General features: G+C 45.6%; 1 protein-coding gene across 11 annotated transcripts in view; it reads right to left on the bottom strand.

Moving 5' to 3' along the window:
• BLTP1 (bridge-like lipid transfer protein family member 1) overlaps positions 1-16,075 on the bottom strand; it is a 2,946,455-nt gene that overhangs the window by 1,485,033 nt on the left and 1,445,347 nt on the right. For all 11 annotated transcript variants that reach the window (XM_069631149.1, XM_069631145.1, XM_069631146.1 and 8 more), the window contains exon 39: positions 2,609-2,761. In XM_069631149.1, coding sequence (XP_069487250.1) covers positions 2,609-2,761 — 153 coding nt within the window. The remainder of the gene's footprint in view (positions 1-2,608; positions 2,762-16,075) is intronic.

Here is a 16,075-nt window from a genome sequence, read left to right on the forward strand (position 1 = left end):
GAGGTTCATCCCTAGTCTTGTTAGCCCAGATCAATCTGGATTTATTAGAGGCCAAGGTACGGTTGACAATATAAGGAGACTCATACACCAAATAGACAAATCGGAGAGAAATCCAAATTATATGCTTTTGTTGGCACTCAACACTGAAAAAGCATTTGACTGTTGAATGGGGATTTCTGAGGGACATGCTGTGGAAATTTAACTTTGGGCCCAAAATTATTCAAATTATTCTCTCTAACTACGAGACACCCTCTGCGAGGCTTCTGGTCAATGGGGCAGTTATTGTGCCAACCCCGCTCAATATAGGTACTAGGCAGGGGTGCTCCCTCTCACTGCTCCTACTTGCATTTGTGATGGAACTGTTGGAGGTGTGGGTATGAACCAACGAGCGCATTGTGGGAATAAAGTTTGGGGGTTCTCACCATAAGATTAATCTTTTCGCAGAGGGCGTGATTTTAATTCTATCGGATCCCCCAGATTCGCTACAACACGCAACAGAAGAAATGAAGAGTTATGGTAGGGTCTCAGAGTTCAAAATAAACAATGCCAAGTCGGAGATCCTCGGTCTAAATATCCCTCCCCGTCTGAAGGAGAACCTCCAGCAGACGTTCCACTTTATGTGGGCTGCTAAAAGCATCAAATACTCTGGGGTGAATATAACAAGTAAAACTAGGGGCTTATTCAGTGTCAATTACCCGGCCCTAGAAAGGAGCATCAGAGAAGACTTAGATCGCTGGGGAGTCCTGCATCTGTCATGGCTGGGGAAAATGGCAGTCATCAAATTAAAATCGTTCCACATTTTTATACCTTTTTCAGTCAATCCCTATCTCTAATGCGAAATGGACGATTCGGAACTGGGAAGTTATGTTGCTACAATTTCTATGAAGCGGGGGCTTCTCTAGAGTTCATAAGACCACACTGTATGTACCTAGGGACCGGGGGGACTCTCATTCCCCAAGCTTAGGGACTACTGTAGGAGCTTCGCAAATAGGATCGTTGATTGATTGGGTGCAAAGAAAATATCTGGGTTAGTATGGAACAGGCCATAGCGGGGATACATCTGTGAAGGCAACTGTGGCGCCCCAGCGAGCTTGGGCGCAGAACCTCTATTTGAATCCTGTTACAAGGGCTTCTCTCGAGGCCTGGGACAGTGTTGAAAGGGAGGGAGAGACTACTTCCTTCCCCTTACCATACACAAAATTTCTTCATAATGAAGATTCTTCATCTGGTAAGGCTGATGGAGGGTTTTTAGAGTGGGTAGACAGAGGGCTGTGTTAGATGGGGGACTTATTCGCCAAGGGGAAAATTTGCACATTCGAAGACTGCAAGGGGGAAGGAGGCCTCGCGGAAACGGGCAGATTTCGGGACATGCAGGCAAGGCACTGTGTCTTCCAACCCCTCAATGTGACGCTTGCAACAAGAGATTTGACGCAGTTGGAGTGGGTGTTCCAGGAAGCGGCTGACAGCAGAGGGCTTATTTCTAAGTCACCTAAGGGGGTGGTGCACCGCTCATACTGTGATGGCTAGGAGCGGGCTTGATGTTCCCATGGTGGAATGGGAAAGGATTTACGGGGGTAGTGGGGTTTCGCTGTGCCCGCGCTTGCAAGAAACTAGATTTAAAATATTGACACAATGGTATAAAACCCCAGCCAGATGATGATGCCCAAACAATGATAGGCTATGTTGGAGGGGATGCAGTCCTCAGGGTACACTTTTGCAAGTGCTGTGGGGTGTCCACTGATACGCAACTTTTAGCTCGAGGTGAGATCCAGGCTAAAAGAGATTCTACACAGCCATTCCAGACAAACCTGTGCTGTGTGTTTTGGGACTCACTATTGTGCTGCAACAGGACTGTATCACAATGGCTCGAAGGCTGTTGACCTATCGTCTGCTGACGACTGAGCTTGCAATCCTCCACTTTTGGAGAAAGGCAGAGCGTGGCTTGATAAAGTCTGGAATATATTATCAATGGAGAAACTACTGGCTAATATAAAAGACTGCTTGATGGCGTTCATTACTACCTGGAGGCCTTTCTTGGCTTATATGCAAAGGTACTATAATGCCCTTGCATGCCGGTGAGACTGCAAGCGTTGAACCTGGTTGACCTACCTTGATTGTGAAACCCCATGTGCTATGCTTTATGTTCCTCCTACTGAAATGCTCAATATGACTTTCACTCAGCATATTCCTGAGCGGGGTGGGGGATTACTTTCTGAAATGTAATGAGCTTTATATGTTCAATAGCAGTTGGGTGCGGAGCTTGCTATGAACAAAAATCCAATAAAATCTGGTTTTAAAAAAGAAATCCCCCAAAACAATCCAACAGCCATTTCTACAACCACAACTGTAATATTCATGGATGTTATTCAGGGTGCTATTACACTCTTTTTGTAATGAGTTCACATGTGATCAAGAAACAAAGGGTACATATTCTTACAGAATCAAACCAAAGATAAACAATAATAAGATATGAACGCTTACTACTTTGGCAAGTAGGAGTCATGGTAAGCAGCAAAGGATTGGTAGAGACACCACACGATAAGAATAAAACCAAGCATATCTTTTTTTTAAACATGTCACACTATATAGAAGGTAACTTGCAACGCACCATAGTGGCATCTTCAATGATGGAGTAATTGGCCTGGTGCATGTAGTGATGGAGCAGGTTACAGAGCAAGCAGGATGGGTTTTCTTGGAGGAAGCGAGCTTGTTTAGTCAGCCTGTTGTATTTGCATCTCAATGGAAAGTGAAGATTTTTATTCTGCAAATCAAATATATGCATATTGGTAAGTAGAGTGTTGCACAATCATCAGCAGGGTAAAGTTCAAATTTTAGCATAAGTATCATCTAGGACTTTAATCTAGAACAAATCGATTTCAATTAGTAAGGATAAGACTTGCTTAAATGAGGGCAAAGATGCCACAAGATGCTCGGAGCCCTGAACCCGACAGGGTCTTTAATTTTCTTTATTAAGAAAGGTAAATTACTAAAAGCGTTTTACTTAGTTTTCTTTTTCTTTGAGATTAATATGTATAACGTACAGTATGATGGCATGCTTCGAGATAGAAATGGACAGTCAATAGTTTACCTCCATTTAGAGTAGTATCCAAAGAAAACCCATTGCAGAGACAACTAAAAATGAATGAAAACTGCAAAAAAGGTGTGCCTAGATTAATACAATACAAATATGTATTTTTCTTTGGACTGTAGCAAAAGCCCTTGCAACATAGCAACTTGAAAGAACTTACTGTTTGTAAATAGCTTTTCCAAATCTTTAAAGTTTAGAGTCTTTTCTGCACACCACATTTCTTATGCCAAACATACGCATCTTCCCCTCATCTCTTTATTGCAGAGGACTTAACAGAGCAATTATAAGTAGTGTCAATGCCCTAACTCTCTTCTCAAGCTTTGCTAGCATGTAGAGAGAATCCTTTGCTTCTTGACCCCGAACTAATTTATTTAGACACTGTTTAAGTAAAACATGTACACTGTGCAACACCCTCAAATTTCTCCAAGAAAGTTGAGGTTGAAGCGAGGGCAACCACAAGGTAGTCACTGCATCTCGAGGTCCCAATATTCAGTTGAAGTGTTGTTTAATTTGCTAATTTCCAGGTGTTAGGGGAGTTTTCCTAAAGTCCTACTGGCATTAAGACTTTAGTAAGCTATCCCAGTGGTTTGTAGATTCCCAACTCTTAGAATCAGTCTGTACTAGCTCAGGACCTTAGTAGAGTTGGGGATAGACAAACCACTGGGATAGCTTACTAAAGTCTTACTGCCAGTAGTACCTTTGGAAATGTCCCCTAACAGTGGTGTTACAGTCGGTTGGATTACACTGATTTCTGGTTGCATTGCACACAAAGACTCCATCCTCTAGGTCACTAAACTGTAAAGTACTAAAAGTATGTCCACTATGGAAAACTATAAGGAAGAAGCTCTTATGTCTCTTATTGTTGAAAAACTGAAAGAAATGTATAAAGATACATTTCTAAGTACAAAAGGAAAAAAAAGCTGTGTTAATCCAAAAGGTGTTGGATTACCAAACAGTAAGTAGGCCTGCACCCCCTACTTCCAATGATGGTCAAAGTGTAACTCTTAGCCCTCAACTTCCAGATAATGAGGTAGAAGATGATGTGATCAAAATGTAAAATTAATCCACCTGCCAATCCTCCTACACCATCCCTACCTGTATCTAACATGTCAGCTGAGCTGGTTCTAGAGCAAGAAAAAATGAAAATGCAGCTTCAATTCAGGAAACTGGAAATTCAGTCTGAAATGAGAGACAAGGAAACGAGGAAGGAACTGCAACTCAGGGAAAAAGAGATGCAGTATGAACTAGAGATGAAAAGGCTGTCCCTTGGTTCCACTTCTGTTTCAGAGTCCTCTTTGCCAGACCACTTCAGAAGCAGGAAGCTTTGTCTGCTCAAAGATTTGCTAAATTTGTATGATGTGAAAACTGATATTCTTGAATGGCTGAGTACATTTGAATTTACATGTAAAGTACAAGGTATTTGTGAAAGCGAGTTTGTTCCATGGGTAATCCCTAGGCTCCCCCAAAATGGCTGTGATGGAGCTGAATGATGTTGATAGACAAGATTATCAGTTGGTAAAAACTGCTTGCATAGCAAGGTTTGGGAAGACCCCTTCCAAAAAGGTTTAGGGACCACAAGAAGAGAGATGGTAACTTGTGGCCACTTGGGTGTGTGAAAGCCCCTAAAACTTAGATGGGCGGATTAAGGGCTATAAGACAAGCTTTTGTGAAGGCATGATGTGTCTCCGTATGCTGGAAAGTATTTTTGATGTCTGTTCCCCAGAGCTGAGACAGCATCTTGCTGACTCTAGAGAACTGGACCCCAAGAAGCTAGCAGTGGCTGCCGACTTGTGGGCAGCCAATAGGGCTAGTCATAAGGATTCTGGGGCTCCACATAAGAAAGAGGAAGAGAAAACGCATAAAAAGGATGAAAAGGATCATTCTAAAAATCCCCCACCAAAAAAGGGCAACAAACATAACAAGGGAAACTTCCCCCATAAACAACCTTATAGGGCTAGTGAAACCTCTAGGCCAAAACCAGAGGGAGCTTATCTGAAGCCCCCATTCCAAAAGACCTTTGGGAAATGTGTGGCTTGTGGGTATTTTGACCATGTGAAAGGAGATCCCAGATGTAAGGGTAAACTTTCAGGGATCGGCTATGTCACCTTAGCATTCACACATGATGTGGATATTCCCATGACAGGGGCTATCTTTCACCCTCAAGCTAAAGAACCCATTGGTGTTCAGGCTAGAGTTTATTTAGTATCTCTGGGACTGTGGGAACAACAGAACATTGAGGTCTATAATTCCATTTCTGATAATACTAGAGTGTAATATAAAAGACAGTGTACTTGTGAAAGGTCACAACACCCCTGCCATTAGAGACACTGGGGCCAGTATAACTGTGGTAGATGAACATTTCTTTCAGCCTGAGTAAGTTGCCAAGGCTCCCAAAAGGCTTACCAAGTTAGCATGAGGCCCAATCTAAATGTGCCCAGTATTGACAGCTATCGTTAAGTGTAATGAGATGACTGTAAAAAGGCCTCTAAGTGTTCAATCAGAAGCCCTAGGAAGAGTACTGCTGGGCAATTATTTGGAGGCCTTAGGTATAGTCTCCAGCACATCCAAACCCCTCTCTAAGAAAAGAAGGGAGTTGACAAGGAAAGCCAGAGAAGCAACCTTAAAAGATCTTCCAACACAGACCAAGGGGAAACCTAGAGTCTCAAAAGGAAAGAAGTGCCCCAAGCCCAAAACTTCCACAAGCAAAAAGGTTCCCGTTGAAAACCTAGCGGTCACCCCTGAGACCCAACCGTCAGCTGAGGCTGAGTTGGTGCCAAAGGAATCCCATGTAGAACCCTCCTCTGATGAGTCAGAGGAGGAGGAGATTCAACCCTGTCTAGAAGATCTGGATCCAAGAGACTATTCTGAGCTGCAGACTTTGCTTGGAGAAGGTGGACTCTCAAGCACAGACTTCAGTATGGGACACAGAGGGGATCCCTCTCTAGAAGGTCTGTGTCATCAGGCAGCTTCCCAGAGTGAAGGACAAGGCCCTGGGAAACATAGGATATATACTGGGAGGATGGACACCTCTAAGGGGGCCTATGGAGTCTATTTCAGGAAACCTTAGGAGACTGGTGGTGTCCCAGGAATTGAGATTCACATGAAGTACCCCCTGGCTGGTCACTTAAGCTTAAAGAGGATCAAGGAGAGGATCTCCTTGTTCTTTTACTGGCCCAAGAGGGGTGCAGAGAGATATTGAACTACACTGTAGGAGTTGTCACACTTGCCAGTTATCTGCCAAGAGTGGAGTCAAGAATGTGGCACCCTCGGTGCCTCTCCCAGTTGTGGGAGTCCTTTTTGAGAGGGTGGGGATTGACTTTGTTGGTCCCCTAGACCCTTTAACATCTTCAGGCAACCAATTTATATTGGTTGTGGTGGACCATGCCACCAGGTACCTTGAAGCTATTCCAATGAGAACTGTTACTGCTCAGGCCGTGGCTAAGGCTATACTTGGTATTTGTACCAAAATAAGATTTCCTAAGGAGGTTGTATCTGACAGAGGGTCAAATTGTATGTCCCACTACATGCAGGCCATGTGATAAACCTGTGGGGTCACCTACATGTTCTCAACTGCCTACCACCCTCAGATAAATGGGTTGGTAGAGAGGCTTAATAGGACGATGAAGAGCGTGATTGGAGGTTTGGAAGACCACTTACGATAAAGTGGGACCTTTTTTTGCCATGCCTTCTATTTGTCTACAGATATGTTCCTCAAGCTGGAGTGGGCTTTAGCCCTTCTGTGTTCCTTTATGGTCATCCAGTCAGAAGGCCCTTTGGACCTGATCAATGAGGGTCTGGAGAGTGCTCCTTCCCTAAAGCCAGTAAGAATTACTGACTATGTGCTTGGCCTCAGACAGAGGATGCACTCATGATGACAGAGGCTAATGAGAATTTGAAAGTTGGTCAAGCTCTGGTTAAGCAATGCACGGCCAGAAGGCAGATATGGTGGAGTTCACTCCAGACCAACAAGTTCTCATCATGGTCCCAGTAAGACAGAGGATCATACAGGACAAATGGACAGGGCCCTTCAAAGTTGTAGGAAAACTTGGAGAGATCAATTATTTGGCTGACTTGGGCAAACCCAAGGAGGACCCTGGGGTCTTTCATGCCAACCGTCTGAGGGCTTATGTTTCCAGACCAGAGATAGGAGCTTTGCTCTTAGTTTCTGGTCAAGAAGAAGGAGTGTGAGCCTCACATGGGTCAGTAGAAGGGGTAAAACCCTCTACTAATCTGACAATACAGCAACAGGAGGAGTGCAAAGATTTGTTAACCCACCTTGCCCCTCTGTTTTCACTTACACCAGGCTTGACCCCCCCTTGGGGCCAGCGTGACATTGACACTGGTGATATTGTACCTGTTAAAAGCAGGGGCTATAGGACGTCAATTAATGTGAGGAATCACAAAAAAAGGTGGTCAATAAAATGCTTGACCTTGGAGTAAGTGAACATTCCACAAGACGATGGGCTAGCCCAGTCGTGTTAGTACAAAAGGCAGGAACTAAAGAACTTAGATTCTGTGTGGACTATAGGGCATTAAATGCAGTCACCAAGACTGATGCCCATCCCTTGCCAAGGATAGATGAACTGATGGATAAGCTGGGTTGAGCCACATTTCTCAGTACTTTTGACCTGACAAGTGGTTATTGGCAGATTGCCATGACTGACCAGTCCAAGGAGAAGATAGCATTCTCAACTCCAGAAGTGTTACGCTCACTTGGCTTCCACAGGGGCGTCAGAGATGACAGACTGGACTGGACCGCCTAACCTTGTCTGCTTGACCCGTAGACGTATTCTCCTGCAAGTGGAGAAAGGGATTTAGCCACCCGTGGATTCTAGTAATGGCACCCCACTGTTCTCCCCACTAATCACCACTGATATTCACTTTCAGTAAGCTCACCTTATGTTTGTAAATGATGAGCTCTCCATCCTGCGTGGAATGCAGGGGCGCATAGATACCAGTTACTTCACTGGTTTGAAGGCGTTGGAAGAGTTCTGGATGAATATTGACTCCGAGGTTCCAGGCGAGAACCCGCAAGTATAAAGTTCAAAGAGTTCAATATGTCCAATGTTCACTCTTGTAAATTCCTTTCTTGTGTTGCAGCTGGGTCCAAGGGAAGATTGTCTTGTGGCAGCTGATGGTGTTCAGGTAAGAGTCTGTATTACCCAACACTGTCCGGCAAAAGATGTGTGCGATTAAATTGCTGGTTTCTCTCTCCTTACAGGTGCGGCGTAAGAAGTTGCGGTCTGTTACAGAATAATGCCTCCGGTTGTTAATCAGGTAAGTCTATGGTGGAGAGGTTGTATTTGTTGGCTCTCTCGGCTCACCTTGCTTCTTTTGTCCCCTAGATGGTGGCATTCGGCAGAGAAAATGATGGAGGCTGCGCCGGATCAAAAAATGCTGTGAGGACTGGTGAGTATGGCGCGGCGCTGCAGCTGACGACGCGACGCGTGTAGAATAATGTCCTTTTCAAGTTCGAAGACGTGATGATCCGGAATTCAGGTAAGGATTGAAATAATCTGTTTTCTAACCTTTCCTCCTTCTTATTGCTAGGAGCTCTGGATTCGAGACGGGCGTGGCTGAAGACTGGATGCTGACTGCAGGCACAGTGAGCGTTACGCTGCTGGATGCAGAATAACGCGAAGCATGTGCTGCTGTTCGGGCGTGGTTTAAATAGCCTCCAAAGTAGTTCCAGGTAAGAAGTCCCTAGAACCACACCTGAGTAAAAAATAGTCCCTGTAGTAAAATAGTCCCATCCAGGCCTCACGTTGGCTTGGATTCATTTGCAGCATGGTCTGCATGAGGTAAGTAAAGACTATGAGCCTGGCGCCTATGGCGCCAGGACTGATTTCTATTATGAGCCTGGCGCCTTTCTATTAAGGCCTAAGGCGCCAGGACTGAACCCAGACAGCCCCCAGCCGGGGCTGCTAGGGTTTTATTGAATATCTGGATGCCTGCTCCCGGGGCTGATGGCCTTGATCCGGATGCCCGGGGGTAGGCATCATGACAAGAAGGCTTGTACCAGTTTAAGGTCATGCCCTTTGGTTTAAAGAATGCACCTGCCACATTCCAGAGAATGGTTTAGAGAACTTCTGCATGGCATACTTGAATGACATAGCAGTGTTCAGCCCTATCTGGGAAGAACATCTTGACCACCAGGGACATGTGTTGCAGGCCCTTCAAATGTCATGATTCCTGCCCCTCATGGCCCCAGCCCTCCAAGATGTCAGGCTGGAGCCAGGCCACGATCACCTACATGGCCCTCAAGGGCCTCTCCATCCCTCCAAAGACCCACTTAGAGTCAGATTTGGCACTTGTGGCACCAGACTCACTCACTCCCATAGGATAACATTGGGGATTGGACTTGTAGTGCATTGATGGGGACAAGATGGATGCCCCCCACATATTTCGGTTCCCAGAACTGCATGTGCGGTCTAGTCTTTTGGGTGCGGTTCAGCCCAGAGGCACCTGGGATACCCAGAGACTATTTAAGCCACACCCAGGCTGAGAAACATGCTTTGCGTTTTCTGCACCTGCAGCGTGACACTCACCGTGTTCGGATCGGTCTCCAGTAGGCCTGCATCTTTCTTCTGCGCTCAGCTCATGCAAGAACAAGAACACTGTTAGGAACAGCCTTACCTTGCAGCGCTTCTGCCCATCAGTCATCGCTCCTTCTGTTCTGCGGGCATCTTCGGCGGTTTCATTCCCATCCCGGCACGCCGCTTCCGAAGGAAAAGGGAAAAGAACAGAAAAAAGGCATTAGTAAGCATTCTGCAAATATTCGCTTATTTTGAAATACTGTACAAGCTTCAAACGCTTACCTGAATACCAGCCACTCTGGAGGAACTCTGTCTCCGGAACTTCTCATCTATCTGCAAGAGGGAAAAGACACTCCAGGTTAGCGTGAAAACATCTAGAGGCGCCACATACCACGCTTACCCACCACATTTGTTCTTCATAACCAGCATCCACGCTAAAAACGTCGAGGCACCTAAAAGACACAGAAAAAGAACTCAGTTCAATGCAAATACGAAAGGGGTGCATCGCGCTCACCTTCAGCGCTACTCATCGCAGCAGCACGCCACCATCCCCGGACGCCGGCCATCATCTAAGGAAGGAAAGGAACGAAGTTAGAGAACTGTTCAAAAGACTCATTATATTACCTGTCGGACTCTTGCCAGTGAGGTAACTAGGCAGCAACGAGCCCGCATCAATCAACGCGCCCCTGCATTGAAGGCAGGACGGAGAGCACACTATCCAAGAAAAGAAGGTGAGCTGTGGATCAAAGGGAAGGGTTCGACCCCGGGGAAGAAGGGGTTCAAGCACACAGAGACAATAGGGAGTTAAACTCTACCAATCCTGTGTTTCTGGCCCAGTCTCCAGTCGAATAGCCTCCAGAGAAGGGTTTGAGGTCGTAAGGGGTCAGAACAGGCTGAGTGACGTCCCGTACAAACCAGGTGAGCGTTACATCAACAGGCCAATCAGACCATCAAAGCAGGTAAATGCCAACTTGGTCAGAGTAAAGTGATATATCTTGGTCATGAGGTAGGAGGAGGGGAGATCATGGCCTTACCCAGCAAGACTCTTGGTGGGGCTTAACTCAAGGCAAACTTGCAATAGCTAGTAAACAAGCATGCATGATTCTAGTAACCAACTAAATAGTATCTTTAAACACAAAAGGCAGTAAGAATACTTACTACGCCAATTCTTTTGCGGCAATAGACTATGTTCTATAGAACAAGCGACCAAGAGGTAACTGCCTAACAATTAGGCAAAGGTATGTTTGCAAACATGTACATTTGATTGATGACGAAATGACAGAGTTCTATAACTCATGAGACTTATACTTGTTTGTGCACAGTTCTGTGAGGAAAAGAATTTTTAGGTGAGCCAAACAGATGAGATTTTCACTTCTTTAACTAACAGTACACAAAGGGGGTGAGCAATGAACCTCAAATGCATGCACCCCTGCACGTTATAATAAGGAGATTAGTGCCAATGATTAGGCACATGATTTGTGGGTGCACAACCACTGCACGCACCGTCACCCAAAGACATTCTCACTGTTAATGTTGAGGGTTTATTACAGACTACTGTCCACTGTGATAAGGATCTGGTACTTGTGAAAGGTAATGGCATGAATGATTCCTTATACTCACTTATGCTAATATGCTCATGTCTAGTTGACATCAGGGCTAAGCAACTAATGAGTATGTATGTTCATTCTGTTTCCTTTTCATCCTTTACGACTAACGCCAACCGTATGTATTGCTGTACCTTGTTTGTTATGGCATGATGTGCAATGCCTGGAAAACACCTGTTTATTTATTACACATCAACCATTTATTATTTTTTGGGGGAAAATGTCCTTTGTTTGTAAAAACAAATCTTGTTTGCACATTTCTTATGAAGCAAATGTAACATAATATTAACAGCCTTGAAAAAGACACCTAGTCGAAACACGTGTTGGCTGTTTCAACAAAGAATGAAACAATTGAACAAGGACACCAAATCAATTGTTGAACTAGAATTGCTTGTTAAATTGAGGGCAAAAGCGCTTTGAGCTGATAGTACACATGCACTATATTCACTCTATGGTGAATATAGTGCATGTGTACTATAGTGCTAGGTTTACGATAGAGTATTAGCCACGCTGCTCACCCACACAGTTTGGACGTTACCTTCCAGTGCAATTGGGCACACTCCAAACCTACTCATCCTTATGGGCAGTTTTGCTGGGGACCCTTAGGCCCTTCATTTGAGATTATTTTTCTATATCCTCAAGTAACTACAGTTACTAAGTATACTTAGTATTTCTCTCAAAACTCTATAGCCTAAGAGATTGGCACTGTCAGGAAGGCATGGTATCAAACAGTAAGACAAACGCACGTGATCACAGTTCAGTGGTGTTTAATGAACTTCAATTGGGTTTGAAAAACGGCTATCTAATATCTAAAGATGGGAGCAAGCTACAACCATCAAATTATAATAACATAGTCCTTGTAGAGTCTTGTCAAAACAAAATGGCCTGTACTAATAAACTTATTGCCAGTCCTTCCTTCTAAATTCAAATAGTGTGAGAAAAAATGTTATACAAAAGAAAAGTGTTCAAGAAATAATATGTCAGGATACCACCACACCTATACACTTGTAGCCCACAGACTCTCTGGAAAGCAATTTGTGTAGTCATCATGCATAGTAAAATCTTTGTGCAGTTTGGTATCCGCGTAGGATTACAAGTTGTGCCTTATTTTAGTGTGCTTGTGTGACCTGCAGAGAGAAAAAGCACTCTGACTTTAATTAAATTGTTCCTTGAACAGAGTTCCACTTTTTATAGTCCTTTAACATCCAGGAAAACTCCATTTACCAGACTTTAATTACTGAAACGTCAGGCGCTTCAGCGCCGGTGCTTTAGTGACCAGCCGGTCTTCGCCGACCATCGCTGCTTCCCACTTATAGGATTCTTTTCAGGTTGCTGCTCTACATAGGTACGTTTCACTCACTTCAGGGAAAGCTTCCCCCCCGATTCTTCCCTGCCTTACCATCCAAACACCTTCCTTTTCGAGCTTTGCAAGATGGGAATAGACACTGTTGGGGAGAATTCTCCTTCTAGAGCTAATTTCCCTCACCTAGCGAGTCCCCCAGCAGCTTTGCTGGAGTTAATTTTTTTCCACCTGGTAAGAGTGTACATCCTTTTTCCACTCTTACATGTTTTTGGCCTATGTGTTTTTACTCATTGTGTGATATTGGGCACTGGAGCACACCACTCCAGGTGCCTCTGTTCTTGTACGGGTTACACAGCACCTTTAGTCTGGTAATCCAGGGTTGTCTTTAAGACTTCCCTCTGACTCCATTTCACTGGGACTGACTACTGTCCCCCAGAGAAAGGTAAATTTGCCATTTACTTTACATAGTCATTTTTACCACAGACCCAGTACATCCCATCTAGACTTGGCTGGTGGCAGTGGCATCTACCCTAACTTTTCTGCCGCGATTATATTAGATAAACCTGGTACTGTTCTTGGCTATTATATTAGCCTTGAACATAAACCCGCTTGACCAAATAGTCTTTCTTTTGGCTCCGGTTGGGTTTATTCGCCATTTCTTGTTGTTAAAGTCCTTCTTGTGTTTTACTTTGGCGGCAAACCAGGTTCGCCTTCTTTGTTCACCGTCTTTTGGCGGGCTTCTGCAGAGAAGCCCTCCTCTTGGCACCTGGGTCTCTAGGTAGACAATGTGGGTAAGGGGTGTAGTCACCGCCTGCACAGGGTATCCTAGGAAACCCAAGTCACACTTTGCCATGATTGGCTGAGGTGGTAGTCCCGACTGGACAACCCCCCTGCTGCGTGATTGACAGGCAGGCTGTGTGAATGGGGGTTTTGCGCATAAAAGGCAGGTTTCTTGGGCTAGAAGTCAGAGTCGCCTCTGGAACTACAAGGAACCGAAGAGAAGCGGAGAGAACGACGGCTGCTGCAACTATTCCGGTGAAGCCCCGCTGCAGTCCTGAGCTATCTTCCCCTCAGTGACTAAGAGGAGATCCAGTCCGGAGTCTTCTTCCCTTGAGCCTGGTGGGGATAACCAGCTTATCATCTTCAGCCAGAGATCTCCGCCGTGGTTGAAATCGCTGCACACTGCTGTAGTGGTCCGGATAGCCACCTGCTGAGCCTCTCCTGGTTTTAAGGAGCACACCTTTTCATTGTCGCTGCTGCTGGCTTCATCACTGCGTGGTGCAGACCCCCTTCAGACGTCCTCCTTCACAACGAAGCTCCAGGAATCGTGGGTCTGCGGGAAACCAACAGGAACAACTGCCAGGGCACCAGCTGCATTGTTGGAATAAGGTACTGTGTTCTGCTCGAGGAAACTGGGTGAATCCCGTTCTTCATCTTCAAGGCTCATCCTTGGCTTCCCTCCTTCTTATAACTTTTGCTTCCGAACATTTGACAATATCCAAGTACTTTTGGGCTACGCGGAATCGTGAACTGTCTAACGGTGTGATCTTCGGCACAAGTCTCCGGTGTCACCTAAACCAGGCTCCGACCCTTTGACTTTTGAACTCCTGTTTCTGAGCGTTTCTCGATACTTCCTGTCTAACCTAAATATTGCCTGTGATTTTTGCCTCCAACTGTAACGCTCACCTGACTCCCACGGAGGCGCTGGCCTGATTCGCGCGGCTGTGACCTCTTCTAAGGTGATGCGCAGGGTTCGGAAGACGGACTGGACCGGGCCCCCAAATCTGGCTTGTCTGGCTCGCAGAAGTATCCTTCTGTAGGCAAAAATAGGGGATTAACTGTCTGCGGGGTAATGTAATCGGCCTCCCACTTTCCCCTCTCACCCTCCTCGAAACCCTTCTGTGATTCCCCGTAGCGTCTTACCTTAGGGTCTGGAAGGACGAGCTCTCCATCCTGCTTCTGATGCAGGGGCGCGTTGGTATCCAGTTACTTCACTGGATTTTCGGATTGGTGAGAACCAAACTTGCTTGGCTTCCAGGTAAGTTTTTTGATAAGAGGTTCCCCTTGTGTCCATGCATTAATGTACTGATGCTAGTGTCTTTTTCCCCATAGGGGCCGGGGTACGGAATGCCGGGGAACAGGCACCGACCCGAGATGAGAGGTGAAATCCTTGTAGAAATCAGGTAAGTCTTTAATGAGCGTTTTTTGGTAATGTCTTTTCATTCGCTCATTAACGCTGATGTCTCTTTTTCCCCTTAGGGGCCGGGGTCCGGAAATGCCAGGATGCGGCGCGGACCTGAAATGAAGAGGGAATGAATCAACAGGTAAGTCTTAACATGGAGATTTAGCTTTCCTTATTCCCTTCTCTCTCTCACCTTTTGTTCTTGCCTTTTTCTCCCTAGGCGCTGGGGCGTGACTGCGAATCCGGATGATCGCTGCTGAACATGGAGGCGCCCTGTAAAGGTGAGTGGAATGCGGCGCTGCAGCGATCGACGCGATGAGCTTTTAAATAAAAGTCTTCCTTTTCAGGATTGTCAGCGAGATGTCTCCGGGATGCGGATTTAGCAGGTAAGGACTTTTCCTTCTTCTGTTCTCTTCTTCTCTTCCTTTGCAGGTGATCCAGGATGCTGGCAGGCGTGGCAGAAGTCAGGATGCAGGAGCAGACACAGTGAGCGTCCAGCTGCTAGATGCAGAACAACGCGAAGCACGTGTGGCTGTTCGGGTGGGGTTTAAAAAGCCTTGGAAGAAGTTCCAGGTATGTATCCTTCCTCCAATCAGGTATGTAACCTTCCCCGACCACGCCCGGATGGTAAATTAGTCCCACAGATAAAGTAGTTCCTTTCAGGCCTCAAGGAGGCCGGGATCCTGCAGCATGGTCTGCATCAGGTAAGTGCACCCAAGCACTCCCATAATGAGCCTGGCGCCTATGGCGCCAGGACTGATGTCTTTTATGAGCGTGGCGCCATAGGCGCCAGGACACTGTCCAAAGGGCCCCTTTATGGGGTTGCTGGGTCTTTCCTTGGGGACTGGATGTCCGCTTTCGGGGACGCAGGGCTTGAACCGGCTCCCCGGGAGCGGGCATCATGACACCAACTCCCTCTGGGTATCTCAGGTGCTAAGTGTGCTTTTGCCCCGGTAACATTTCATGTCACGTATACGCATTCATTAAGTAGACCCGAACTGTCAAAAAGTGATCGCAACTGTATCCGTGGTATCGTGTTTTGTTCATAACACCGGTTCATTCAAACACATGGTACTTGCCTTGAGACATACTGTACAAAGTGAATTGGATAGTTGTAGTATATTTAACGTGTGGTTTTGTTTAAAGTTTAATAGAGGTGTGTTTATAACTGATGGTGTAAAAATAAATGTACTATTTTTTACCTGAAACCTTGAGTCAGTGTTTGCTTGAGTCAAAGTAATTGTGGTCCCTTTTGTGTAATCTCTGCTACTGCACATATACTCTTGAGATAAGCCTGGCTGCTCTGCTACTGCTACCACTTTAACTTAGTAGTACAGACTTGTACCAAAGGTAAACTTGTAT

The sequence above is a fragment of the Ambystoma mexicanum genome, chromosome 6q (assembly GCF_040938575.1).
Source record: "Ambystoma mexicanum isolate Mex_15411 chromosome 6q, UKY_AmexF1_1, whole genome shotgun sequence".
Classification (NCBI taxonomy): domain Eukaryota; kingdom Metazoa; phylum Chordata; class Amphibia; order Caudata; family Ambystomatidae; genus Ambystoma; species Ambystoma mexicanum.